Raw genomic sequence first — 14,228 nt, forward strand, 5'->3', positions numbered from 1 at the left:
ACAATTTGTTAAGATAAGTCTGATAAAAGCGTGTTCTGTAAAACTTTTACATCGTTAAATGGAAATCGTTAAACGGGAAATTCCAATGAGAGTTAGTAGAAGGAAATCTTCTAAGACGCTTTGTGGAGAAAGCTTCAGTTGTCGTTCAACTTTTATAATAGAAATACATATTTCGCTATGAATGCTGTATATGCATCGCAATTTAAAGTCGTGTTTCTCTGTATACACTCGAAAGGTTATGCCAAGCTGCTACTAAATACATGAGAAGATCTAAGGATATATAGATAAGTAATTGAATCTATAATACTTAGAAGTGAAAAACGTCGAAAAAAGATGCATATTTGGAACTTCTTCGCAAAGCAAGGATTTGACATTTTGCATATCTTCACAAGCAATTTGAACACTGTTAAAATGGTTAAAATGTATGAGAAGACTTTATTATCATTTGCCCGAAAATGGTTTAAAAGGAAAAATGAAAAATGATTGTTACAAGATTGTTGCAATAATTCAAAACATCGGAATCGATCGGAATTTCCTACCGCATGGAAACAAGAAAATAACGTTGACGTGCTGGATTAGCCATCATAGATATCGGATATAAATTCCATCGAAAACGTTTGGGCATTAATGAAGCTTAAGCTTCGTGGAAAGAAAATTTCGAAGGTCAAAAAATTAGTTCGACAAATTTGATTGATTTTGGAGATTTTTTCCTCAAGAATATGCCATAAAATTAGTAGAAAGATGCCATGCAATTATTGATAATGGAGGCGTCTGAACATATTATTAATAATGAAGTATCATAGTTCTGATCAAGTAGTATGTATATATTCTTATTTTCCAAGTTATTGAAATAAATTGTTCTTGAGTTATGCCGGACACGCTCTTATCAAATAAAATGCATATATAAGTTATTACTGCGTTATCAACGTCCCATTTTAAAAAACGCACCTCAATAATTCATGAATGAAGCATTTTCAGCAAAAATATTTCAGACAAAAGTTCAGACAAAAGTTGATGATTTCAAGAAGGAAATAAAATAACTATACTATTTTGTTTACAAATGACATCACTTTCGAGATATTCACTAATCATTACTTTTCTTAAATGGAAACCCCAATTTTTTATTACACTGTCTTTTTTATCAATTAATTTGAATAACTTTTGTCTGAAACATTTTTTTATTTGCCTAATATTTTTTGAGATATTTAAGGAAAACTTGATAACTTTTTCAATATTTAACTCACGATATCTCGTTAACTATTTATCGGAAGAAAAAGTGGTACTAGACTTTTTTGCTCTACTTGGTCTTAAGAATATATTGTTACATAGCACCCTGACTTTTATTAATTTGATGATTTTGAAATTTCCAAAAGTCAGTAAGTTAACAAAAGTCAGGGCGCTATTGTAACAATATATTCTTGAGACCAAGTAGAACAAAAAATCTAGTATCACTTTTTCTTTCGACAAATAGTTAGCGTGATATCGTGAGTTAAATATTGAAAAAATTATCAAGTTTTCCTTAAATATCTCAAAAAATATTAGGCAAATAAACAAGTCTTTCAGACAAAAGTTTAAATTAATTAGTAGAAAGAAACGGTGTAATAAAACATTAGGGTTTCCATTTAAGAAAAGTAATGATCAGTAAATATCTCGAAAGTGATGCCATTTGTAAACAAAATAGTATAGTTGTTTTATGTCCTCTTTGAAATCATACAACTTTGGTCCAAAACATTTTTGCTGAAAATGCTTCGTTGAAGAATTATCGAGGTGCGTTTTTAAAAATGGAACACCCTGTATATAACGTAAAAATGAAAGAGACCAGTAAAATCTACTAAAATGGTTAACGCAATTTGAAGTCGCATTTTTGGGGGAAAGTTCTTTTCAATAAGAACGATTCGCACATCGAAGTTTAGTTTGCCATACTCTTTAAACTTATATAGTTCGTGAATAATTGCTACTATAGCATTGTCTTTGTCATTATCGAATAGCGGAATTTCTTGAAGAGTGACTTGATGGATCGGCCTTCAGTTAATCGATCGTGGATTTGCATGAATAACGCTTCCAATTGTTCTCACCGACATTTTAGAATCATCGCCTAGCGAGATAGGATCTCTAGTGAAAGTAATTAGATCTCGTATCGTTTTCTTTTTATCGATCATGTCTACGTTGACGATGGTCAACGATAGCACATAATGTAATTTTATGATCGCTCTTGCCCGCAGGAGATTAGACAAGCGGCCGAATTCCTCGAGCTACCGCAATTACTTATGGTGCTTGGTAGCATACAAACGCGGGAGCAGTTTGTCAATAGCGATCTCAATAATCGATACAAGCAAGTGGTTAGACAACGATTAGAGGATATTTGTCTGGAGCAAGGTGAGTAAAGCAAGGAGAGTAGAGCAAGGAGAGTAAATCATTGTTAAGCTGCTGGTTCCAAATCGCAGCTTTGTTAAATACACTGACAGAAAAAATTGTTGATTTCGCTACAAATTAGTAATTCTTGGCCAACTAAGTTACTAAATTAACTTTCTGTTGTTCTAACAAAAAAGTACTAATAGCAATATATATATTAATAATATATATATTAGTTATCTCAATGGAATGATATAGATATATTTTAGATATATAAAGCAAAGAAAAATAACTCGTGAATTTTTATTTTTAATTTAATAATTCGATATGACTGCGATATTGGAAGCAGAAGTATTAACAAGGAATGATGAAACGAGACTACTACAGCAAACTCTTAATCGTAAATGTATTATGCTTAGGTCTCTTCGCCGATGTGATGTTCGAGTTGGACGACGGCAGCGTACCAGCCCATAAAGCGATTCTCACTGCCCGATGCGACGTGATGAAAGCCATGTTCTCTGGCGATTTTCGCGAAAGCAGCGCAAAAGTTGTGAGTATATTTTATGTACACTATAAAAACAATTTAATTGAAACACTTCGAATTGAACGGATTAAATTTCCGTGATATATATGTCAAACTAAATGCCCTAATTTCTTCAACAAAATTTTCATGTTCTAATCTCTTGTTTGTATTATATAAACAAACTCATAATTTGGTGCAATAATATAAGACTATGAAGCCAACTCAACACATTATCGATCATATTTATCATCTGATTTATAAGGAACGTTCGGAAAATCGAAAATTCTTTTTGTGGAAAAAAATTTTAACTTTTGTGGAATTAAAATATATATGAATCTGATCACTTAGTTACTTTTTATTTTAGTTAATAAATGGTTTTAGAAGTGAAAATACCTTTAAAAAAATCGGAGTTCCCATATTTTTGTTAATATCGTTGAAATAATAGAAAGTATAAGAAAAGAAATGTTAATATAAATACAAAATTTTATAACATATAATGTTTATTAAGTGTATGACCAACGATCCGTGAGTATTAATTGTAGTTTAACATGTGAAATTATAAGAAAAATATATGAAAGAATGTAAAAACAGTAATCTATAAATATGCAATGTGTACATTAAAAGTTAACGTGTGCATAACGTAATGTTACGTTAAAAGATATTAAATTTTATTTTATTTTATTTTATTATAGAGGATACAAATAATATATATTATACAGGGTGTCTCATTTTAAATGATCCAATCTAATATCTCGAAAATTAAACTTAGTAGACAAAAATGTTTCAGACAAAAGTTGTTTGGTTCGGAGGGAGACATAAGATGGTATGATTGATTTGACCTTGGATAATCCTCTGAAGATCACGTGAAGGTCACCTTCGATTTTTTAAATAGAATCCCTTATTTTTCATTACATGTTCTTATAGCTCATCTCGAGAGCTTTCCAAAACACTATAACTAAGTTACTTTTCGTTAAGTACTTGTTAAGTTATAAACCAAGATCGGGACTGATCCAACCGGTTAAGGTAAGATCGCGCGAGACTGATCCAGACTATCCGATCCATATCAGAATCTAGTTTTCGTGTGAAAGGATTATGATTTTAATAAGTGTTCAAATATCTGTTCATTATTATCCACACATAATTGAATTCGACGTTCAAAACCGTCGACTGTCGATAAAAGTACATTTCTTGGAATGCTACGGCAGGCAAGAATTATATGCTCCATCAAATTATCTCTTGTTGTGGTTGTTTTTGAGTATACAACATTCTTCATGTATCCCCATAAAAAAAAATCTGGAATTGACAAGTCTAGAAATCTAAGACACCATGACACTGGTCCACCGCGTCCTATCCATCTACCTGAGAATGTGAAATCTAAATGGTATCTAACTCTTCTACTTCAGTGCGCAGGCGTACCGTCCTGTTGAAAGAACATACGTTGTCTTGTATTCAGGTTGATATCTTCAAGCAATGCCGGCAATCTTTGTTGCAGAAAATGTAAATAATTATTACCATTAACATTTTCGTCAAAGAAATAAGAGCCGATAAGATTTCCGTTTAATATACCATACAATGAGACTCCAACGATGTTGATGATTAACTTCACGATATCACAATGTGGGTTGTCATCGGGTTCAGAATCATAATTACTCCGTCGATAAAAATACATAACGCATACACTACAAGAAACACAATAAATTCGGGAGAAATAATACACAGGACGAGCAGTTAGGCTATTTGAATGACGCCAGCCTGTGCAAGTTTCCAACGTATTCTTAGGCCTATAACTTTGTCATTTGTTACAATATTGACTTAAAACTTAGAGAAAATATTCTCTACATATGAAGCTTTAAGAAAATGTAAAAAACGAAAAATCGATTTTTTGAACTCTGCTAAGTGTATATGCCCCCTTAAGTTGCACATAAAATGTCGGATTTGAAAACTTCAAACAACAGTAGCTCTGTAAAAACTGACTTTTATTAATCAAAATAGGCACCATTAGATGTAATAAATTTTCTCCCAGCGAGATATCAATACATTTATGCCAGTTTTATACAAGTCCAGCGATCAAAATCCGACCAAAGTCCGGAACCCAAAAATAGAAGTCTGGACTGAAGAAACTCTTCAAAGGTGTTTTTGACGATTGCTTCATTGTTGAACTTTTTTCCTGCCAAAAATAGTTCAAATGCTTAAAAAGAGTGGTAGTCGGTTGGCGAGAGGTCTGGAAAGTATAGTGGGTGAAGCAGAGTCTCGTAGTGCATGCTGTATAATTTTTTAACTTGACACGTATAGTCTCGCGTTGTCATGAAGCAGTAAAATTGCAGCTTAATGAACAATTCAATATCTTGAATTTAAATTATTGTAAAGTTTTTACAAAGAAAATTTTAAAAAACTTTTTTACACTTTTAATATATCAATACCGCATCAATTATATTACGAAAAATTAAAGAGGATATGTTTCATAATTATCCCGACCACAGATAGTCTTTCCTGGAGTGCGGGAGTACACATTCCATAAGTTGCTCTGCTATCTTTACACGGACGAGGTGCCGGCGATCTCCTCGGCCAGATGCTTGAATCTACTGGAGCTAGCCAACAGACTCTGCCTTCCACGATTGGTGAATTTAGTTGAAAGCAGAGTGATCGAGGATCTCGATCGCCTATCACAAAATGAGGGGAACGAAGCCGTTGAAAACTGCCTAAGACTGTTGGAGCCGTGCAAGGTTGGTATTTCTCTTCCGTATTGTCGAGTGAACAAATGAATAAAAAAAACAATGATCGATCCCTTGATCGATCCATTCGTATCTTTTCAAATGAATTAAAGACGCGAAAAAACATAGGCGATGGTACTGTTCATTTAACGTTTAGTTGTGACTTACAGCTGCATAATGCCGATCAGTTGGCCGACTGGTGCATGAATCATCTCTGCGTTAATTATAATAAGTTGTGCAAAATGTCGCCTCGCAGCGTACGGCTACTTCATCCGGAGAATCAGGAGTATTTGAACGAACATCGATGGCCGCCGGTCTGGTATGTAAAAATATTGAAGCATTTGTTTATCTCCTCGTTTGAATAATTTTGTGCGTTGTATACACACATACACACGCACGCACGCATGCACGCACACATACGTAGCATGATTTTTATTCAATTTGATTATTATCGCGATTATGGAAATATTCTTCAAATTTAGAGATTATGGTAACAAAGTACGTAAAGAGATTAGGAGAGCAGAAACTATTACATACTTGAACACAAAGAATTTGTCTATCTATGAAATATCGTTAATCTATGAAATAATAGGTAAAGCTCTTCAAATTTTCTCATCTGATAGCATATCTCGATATTCGACTTATCTAATTTATATTTAATATATAATACGTATATACATATACGTATAATACGTATATAGATGTTTGGGGTGCTTTTGGAAACGAAAAGTTGTGAAGATTATTCAGATCAACCTGAGAAGTTAAGTACTATTTTGCAAAAATTGCAATAGTTATTAAGCTATTAATAATTGAAAATGATCATATCTAGATGCTCTTTTAATTGATAACTTGAAAATTTGAATACTTATTTGCAAAATGGTAAAGGATCTCTTCTTCATTCTTTTGTTCAGAATGATTTAAGTTATAATTATATGATGGCTATTGTAGCAGCAGATTAACCATTTCACTGGTAATGGCCCATATATGTCCATTTTGAATAATTCTGTCAATTTTCAACGGATTTGCTCATAACTCGGTACTCCCAAGGTTTTTGAGTCGCTAACAAAGAATCTGGAGTCAAATTTAAGAAATTCAAAATGGCAGATCCAATACGGCAACTTCAAATGGCTAACTTTGATATAATATTATGGATATGTATCAAACTCGGTATATGTATGTTTTATCGAACACAGATAACAAATACAGAGTCGAAATTAAAAAGCACAGACTTTTTATCTAGATCATTTTGCTGTCTTACTTTGCGGATAGAATGTAGTCATGCGGATTTTCGAGGATTGTAAAACATCTAATGATTTTTCTGAATTTGTTGCTGATGCAAGTCTACCTGATATTGCACGATTTTTCACACTACTAGTTTCCTCAAAACGCTTTATTGTTCTCTCAACATTAGATTTTGAAATGGGAGTATCTTGATCACGAAATGTTTGATTAAAAAGCTGCTTTACATCATTATACGACCATAATCGATCACCCTATCCTCTCATCATCAGACGAGATATGTGCTCACGCTCTGAAAGACGTAGCATATTGACAAGCGGAAGAATTAGTTAAACTGAGTAAATTAATACTTGGAACAATTCAGTTTTCCTAAAGGCAATGATAAAGAATAATGGTAATGACTGAATGAAATGCAAATGACGACAGCTAATGCTGTTTCTTAATTGTTGCTCGAATTTGAAAATCGAAATATGATATTTAATATTCCTTTCACTTTATATTTTAAGAGAAAGTCGAAATCGCGCAGGCGTGCAATCTCCACGCGGTACACCTTGGGTAATGCTAATGCCGGCAGTACTGTAACTTTTAATTCTTGTAAATCGTAAAATACTTAACGAAAAAACATTCAATATTTTGAAAAGACCACGAGATAAGCTACAAGAATATGTAATGAAAAATAGGGGGTCTCATTTAAGAAATTTAAGATGACCTTCACGTGAACTTGACAATTCAAAGTCTATTCAAGGTTATACTGATATTGCTATACAGTGCTTCCCAAATGTTCCGGGCTACCTAAATAATTTTTGAATGGTTTGAAATGTAGGATTGAAATTTATAGAGGTACAATGGGATCACAAAGTCTATTATTTAACCACAAAAACACCCACCTCCACACCACTTAAATGGCATGTGGGGTTGAGTGAGAGCTCGTTCGAAAGAGCTTTCCGAGACGAAAACAACACGAGGTCGCCGTGGTTTCTACGAATATTTTTCGCAGAATTATGATCATTTGAACATTTCTATTGAATTTTGCGATAGTGAGGGCCCACGGCGGGATGTATGAAATTGGCACCCCGTTTTTCGAAATTTATAATTTTAAAAGTTGTTCCAAATTGTTCTGACTTTGTACTACATTCTCCCAAAATGTTATTGCTTCATTCCAAACGGTTTTCGAATAAAACAAAAAAATGATTTTTTTAGCTGGCACCCCTTTTTTCGAAAATTGAACATTTCGATACCGCTATAGATTGTTCTAGTTGTTCCAAACATTGTTCCAAAAGGACAAATCCATAAGTTGAATTATAAATTCGAAAAATGAAAAAAAGTTTTTTGACAAACAGTCTACCGGACCAAGAATAAACTTATCTTTCTTGTTCCAACCGAGCCCTTTTCGTTCTGAATTGTTCTAGACTTAAAAATTATAGTTCTAAAGTATGAATCTCGTCCTACTATCCGTTCTCCTAAAATTCGAAAAAAATTGATTTTCCAGCACCCGACGTCAAGAGTAAACACATGGTTTCTTTCTTATTCCAACCAAGCGCTTTTTATTCTGAGTTGTTCTAGGCTTAAAAATTATAGTTTTAGAGTATGAATCTCGTCCTACCATCCGTTCTCCCAAAATTCGAAAAAAATTGATCTTCCAGCACCCGACGTCAAGAGTAAACACATGTTTTCTTTCTTGTTCCAACCAAGCGCTTTTTGTTCTGAGTTGTTCTAGGCTGAAGAATTATAGTTTTAGAGTATGAATCTCGTACCATCATCCGTTCTCGCAAAATTCGAAAAAAATCGATTTTCCAGCACCCGACGTCAAGAGTAAACACATGTTTTCTTTCTTGTTCCAACCGAGCCCTTTTTGTTCTGAATTGTTTTAAACTTAAAAATTATAATTTTAAAGTATGAATCTCGTACTACCATCCATTCTCCCAAAATTCGAAAAAAACTGATTTTCCACCACTCGACGTCAAGAGTAAGCACATACTTTCTTCACGAGATACATACTCACAGTGCTTTGAGTGGTTTAAAAAATTCAACCTTGGCGATTTTGACGTGAGAAACGAAGAACGTGGAAGACGACCGAAAAAGTTTGAAGACAGCGAATTGCAAGCATTGTTGGATGAGGATGACGCTCAAACGCAACAACAACTCGCGGATCAATTAAATGTGACACGAGAAGCCGTCTCCATACGTTTGAAAGCCATGAGAAAGATCCAGAAGATGGGAAAATGGGTTCCACATGAACTGAATGAAAGACAGCAGGAAAACTGAAAAACCACTTGCGAAATGCTGCTCGCCAGGTACAAAAGAAAGTCATTTCTCCATCGAATTGTGACTGGCGAAGAGAAATGGATATATTTTGAGAATCCTAAGCGTAAAAGATCATTTTATCACTCCAAATCATTCGCCAGAACTCCACTGAACGACATATTTCTTGGCTTATGGACATATTTCTTGGTAAATTTCAAATGTTTGATCTTATTAGTCTTTCGGATCAAAAGGCGACAGTACAAAACTATTTCTCACGCCAGCTTTCCGGAGTTTCCTGCATATGGTTTACTTAGAAATCTTTAATTAAACGTTTTACACAACTAATGTAATAGGAAACATATCGGATTTTTTAATTTTAATTTTATAAACAGTCGAATTTTTTTGCGTCCCGTATGATCAGTCGATCCTCGGTTGGATTTGTCTTCTTCTTCCGCCGGAAGAAGGTCCGGACCGGTCTTATTCGCTACTGTGTCAAATTCCAAAAATTTTTCCAGATTTTCCTATTCGCAGTTTCACTTATGTTATACTTTCGACCGATTTCCCTATTGGAGAGTCCCTTCTGCCGGTCCTTAACTATTAAGTTTCGAATTTGTACAGAAATTTGTTTAGTTTTCAGTTAGGTATTGGTGAATAATCGATACATTATTCTTCCCAACAGCACCAATAATTATCAAAATAATTAGTAACACATTTATTTACACAGTCTCTTATTTCCAGCAGTACCAAGAAGTAGCCTACAAATCCTTATTAATAAAAGTAAATAAGTAAACATTCCAGTGCGTATTTTATTTTGGCCAAGGTAAACATGACAATAAATATAACAGATTTACTATTGAAGGATTTTTATATATATACAGGATGTCCAGTAATTATCTGCCAATCTGAAGTGTGAAGGTAAATTGGGTTAAGACAAACATAAAAGTCCCATATTATTTTGCAAGATTCGCAATAATTATCGAATTATTAATTATAGAAATCTGACGAATGAGCACGCGCCAAGATGGATGATTGGAGAAGCGTCGCAGCCTCTCGGGTTACAGCGCGGCCCAGTCGACCCAGCAACTGTTGGCAGCGTGCGGCGCAGCGTACAGACATAGGTGCGGCGAGATAAAATAACGAATAGCGGCGCGTTGTTCTTCCCCTCGCCGCGCACCAGCAAAAGTTTCTGGTTCAACTGGGCCACACTGTGGCCTGAGCAGCTGCAACGCTTCTCCAATCATCTATATCGGCATGCTCCCACTCCTCAGATTTCTGTCATTAATAACTTGATAATTATTGCGAATTTCACAAAACGGTATGGGACTTTTATGTTTGTCTTAACCCAATCTACCTTCACACTTCAGGTTGGCAGCTAATTACCGGACACTCTGTACATATAATAATAATAATGTATAATAATAATGATATAATAATAATAATAATGATAATAATAATAATAATGTTTTTTGGAATTTTTTCACTTAAAACTTAAAAATAGAAGAGACTTTCTTTTCGTTCGAATATATCATTATTCTATCTCTCAAGACTGCCGAGTTATTTACGCCGAGTTATAAACGTGAAAATGTCCAAGGTGCGTATTTTATTTTGTCCAGTACTATATGTATTGATGCAGAAAGAAATTATTTCCAACAATTTCTTTAATGAAATATTCTTACCAAAGTCTGTTACAAATAGAAAAAATGTTTATAATATGGAAAAGATGCGTTTCTCGACTCGTATTTATATGACCTTTTCTCATCTTTACAATGAGTAGAATATGCTTTTAAAGTTAGGTCACTATATTTCTGAAACTCTACATGTACATATATCAAAACTTTTGCACTCATCCAAAGTATCTTACTATCTCGACATACTTATTCCAACGGTACTCCAAAGCCTTCTTCGCAATTTGATGAATACAAGATTTCAAAGTAACTATTTATACGAGTAATAGCGATATTTAGGAATTGAACGAAAATCTCTTAGTGTTAATCTATTTCTTTGGTTTTGAAAATAGACGCAAAACATAGGAAATCAAATTCGAATAGTATGGATGGGGCACTAATTCCAATTCCAAATCATATATTTTAGCCATAGCGATTGCAAACATGTATGTCGGTGCGTCATCATAGTAAAAAAACATTTTATTTTCGGTTAAATGTGGTTATTTCTCTTTATTTTTGTTGTTCAATTATTGTAATAAATTAATACGATATCTGCTATTTATTTTTCTCTTTACCAAATAGTCAATGAAAATAATTTTATGTGAATCCCAAAAGCAGTCACCATGGAGACAAAATCATTTTCGCCTTTTTCGGTAATGAAGAATTTTTGTGCGTGCACTGGTTTGATTATTCCTTCGTTAGATGCATGTGCATGCTGGAGTATAGTGGTGAACTCAAATTTATGAATCGGCGCAAAAAATTCTTTGGAATATTAAAAATATGTGCCAAAAATTCGCGAGAAATAATGAAACGGTTAAATTTGTGTTACAGTTTAAGTAAACGCAGCATTTAATGCACAAAGAGTTTTTTATACCCAATTCTTTAATTAACCCTTTGAAGCCCGAATTTTTCTATGCAATAATAAAAGAAACCGATTATGTATATAGGGGTTTTCTGGGTCGCTGATTACGAATCCGGAATCAAAATTTTAAAATTCAAAATGGCAGATTCAATATGGCGACTTTAAATGGCTAACTTTGATATGATATTATGGATATGTATCAAACTCGGTACATATATATGTTTTTTTGATCATAGATGACAAATACAGAGTCGAAATTAAAAAATTTTAAATGGCGGATCCAATATGGCGACTTCAAGTGGTCAATTTTGATATGATATTATGGATTTTAATTTCAGAAATCTGATAACAAATTTGTGAACAACGGCCCAAAAAACCTCCATGTATCTATTTCTATCGAAATCGAAGGATTTTGAACATTTTTGTCCACCATATTGGATCCATCATTTTGAATTTCGGAAATCTGATAACAAATTCGTAATCGACGACCCGAAGAACCTCCTATACCTATTTGTACCCCAAATGTACTTATTTCTGTCGAAATCGAAGGATTTTGAACATTTTTGCCCACTATATTGGATCCGCCATTTTGAATTTCGAAATTCTAACCCCGGATTTGTAATCGGCGATCTTGAAAACCCCAGGGTATCAATTGTCATCCATATAGCTATAATTGTTCTTTGTGACACGAATTTTTTGTACAAAAAATACTTTTTTTTGCATTTAACTATTTATATAAACAATTTCATAAACAATTTATGAGAATTACGCATTACAACATACTTAATAACATAATACTCGAATGAAAACCCAAAAAACAGCAAGAAAATCGAGTGTTTTATATCTGGAAAACGTAATAAAATGAAACTAAAAGGTGACACTCCAGAGTGTCGCTGTGCTTCAAAGGGTTAAAATATTCTGTATATTGCCATTGAAAATGCCCATTACGTCTATTATGTGACTTTTACACGCTGATCATCTAATACGATACATTATTGATATTTCCTATTATTTATCGAGTAATAACCAGTTTTAGACATCCGTTGCACAATTCGTCATTTGTTTATATGATTACGTTTAACTTCAGAAGTCCAGTTCTTAATCGTTGAAAACAAAAGAACGAACTCTGAAAGTGTCGAATCCAACTCTGCTTCAATTTCAATTGATATTAAACATTTTAGATGAAAATACTTTAACATTATATGCAACTCAGTTTTCTCCGTTTTTTATATAACCATTCGTGGTGTTTATTTTGGTATACTGTGAAACAAAGGTTAATTGATAAATTGTACTATAGTATTGGATGTGTGAATATGACTCCGCCCTTTTCCAACAGATGTTGCTTTTAGTATTGTTAACGTGTACTAATAACTGGCAATACTTGTATTCGATAGTACTTCATGTCAACTTTCAAACGCACTACGTGAAATTTGGTTTAAGTGTAAGCAACAAGTGTTTTACCCTACTTGAAAATGTCGGTTTTCGTTCTAAACAAACATCATTTGCGGGAAGTATTATTACACTATTTTATTGCAAAGAAAAGTGCAGCGAAAACTTATTGTTTGCTTGTGGAGATTTATGGTGATCATGCTCCATCTAATACAACTTGTACGGAATGGTTTCGACGATTTCAAAATAATGATTTTGAAACTGAGGACAGAGAACATGGGAAACCAACAAAAAAATTTGAAGATGCTGAATTGGAAGCATTATTGACAGAGGATCGTTGCCAAACTATTAAAGGAGAAGTTTACCGACGACAACTAATGCGTTTGAAGCGAGCCATAGAAGAAAAACGGCCAGAATGGGTGAATAGACACAGCAAATTAATTCTTCAGCATAATAATGCCAAACCGCATACCGCAGAAGTCGTGAAAAGATATTTAGATGGACAGGACTGGGAAGTGCTACTCCACCCGCCATATTCGCCAGACATAGCTCCTTCAGATTATTACTTATTCCGGACGATGCAGTCAGATCTTACGGGAGAACGGTTCACTTCATACGAAAGTATCGAAATTTGGCTTGATAATTGGATCAGCTCAAAAGACCAGGACTTCTTCAGGCAAGGAATACATAAATTACCTGAAAGATGGGCGAAGGTTGTAGCTGCAGATGGAGCATACTTTCAATAAACTTTTCTTTAATTTTCTAAACAAGCAAATGTGTTTTATTTTAACAAAAAAGGGCGGAGTCATATTCACACACCCAATATTATATTTAAACACAAATATAATAATGAAGATTTGATGGAATTCGCAATATTTCTATATTAAGCCAGTTTGAACAACCTTTGTATTAGGTCATTAAATATGAAATGTCCGATTTCGAATCAAAAGTTTGGTTTATTATATCTCAAACCAGAAATAGTAAAATTAATCAAAGTATGCGCCTAAAGTATCGACACAATTCTGCCATCTTAACGGTAGCTTATTCATGCCAGCAGCGAAAAAGCCTGAAGAGCAAGTGAAATCGCGGAAGGCGTTTTCCAGCTTGTTGAGAATTGAATATTTTTCCTTGCAAGAAGTAGTCCACTGCCTGGAAGAAGTGGTAGTCAGTTGGTGCAAGATCTGGTAAATATGGTGGATGATAGAGAGTTTCCAAGTACTGTAGTTTGAACAACGTTGTTTGTG

General features: G+C 33.8%; 1 protein-coding gene across 12 annotated transcripts in view; it reads left to right on the top strand.

The window, feature by feature from the left end:
- Nucleotides 1–14,228, top strand: part of RhoBTB (Rho-related BTB domain containing) — a 57,043-nt gene that overhangs the window by 27,226 nt on the left and 15,589 nt on the right. For 11 of the 12 annotated variants that reach the window (XM_011141919.3, XM_025300717.1, XM_019841688.2 and 8 more), the window contains 4 exons: nucleotides 2,223–2,376; nucleotides 2,772–2,902; nucleotides 5,356–5,598; nucleotides 5,757–5,905. In XM_011141919.3, the coding sequence (XP_011140221.1) occupies nucleotides 2,223–2,376; nucleotides 2,772–2,902; nucleotides 5,356–5,598; nucleotides 5,757–5,905 (677 nt within the window). Of the gene's footprint in view, nucleotides 1–2,222; nucleotides 2,377–2,771; nucleotides 2,903–5,355; nucleotides 5,599–5,743; nucleotides 5,906–14,228 lie in introns of those variants that run through there. The other variant, XM_019841692.2, reaches the window with a different exon arrangement.

Source organism: Harpegnathos saltator, unplaced genomic scaffold (genome assembly GCF_003227715.2).
Source record: "Harpegnathos saltator strain DR-91 unplaced genomic scaffold, Hsal_v8.6 scaffold38, whole genome shotgun sequence".
Classification (NCBI taxonomy): Eukaryota; Metazoa; Arthropoda; class Insecta; order Hymenoptera; family Formicidae; genus Harpegnathos; species Harpegnathos saltator.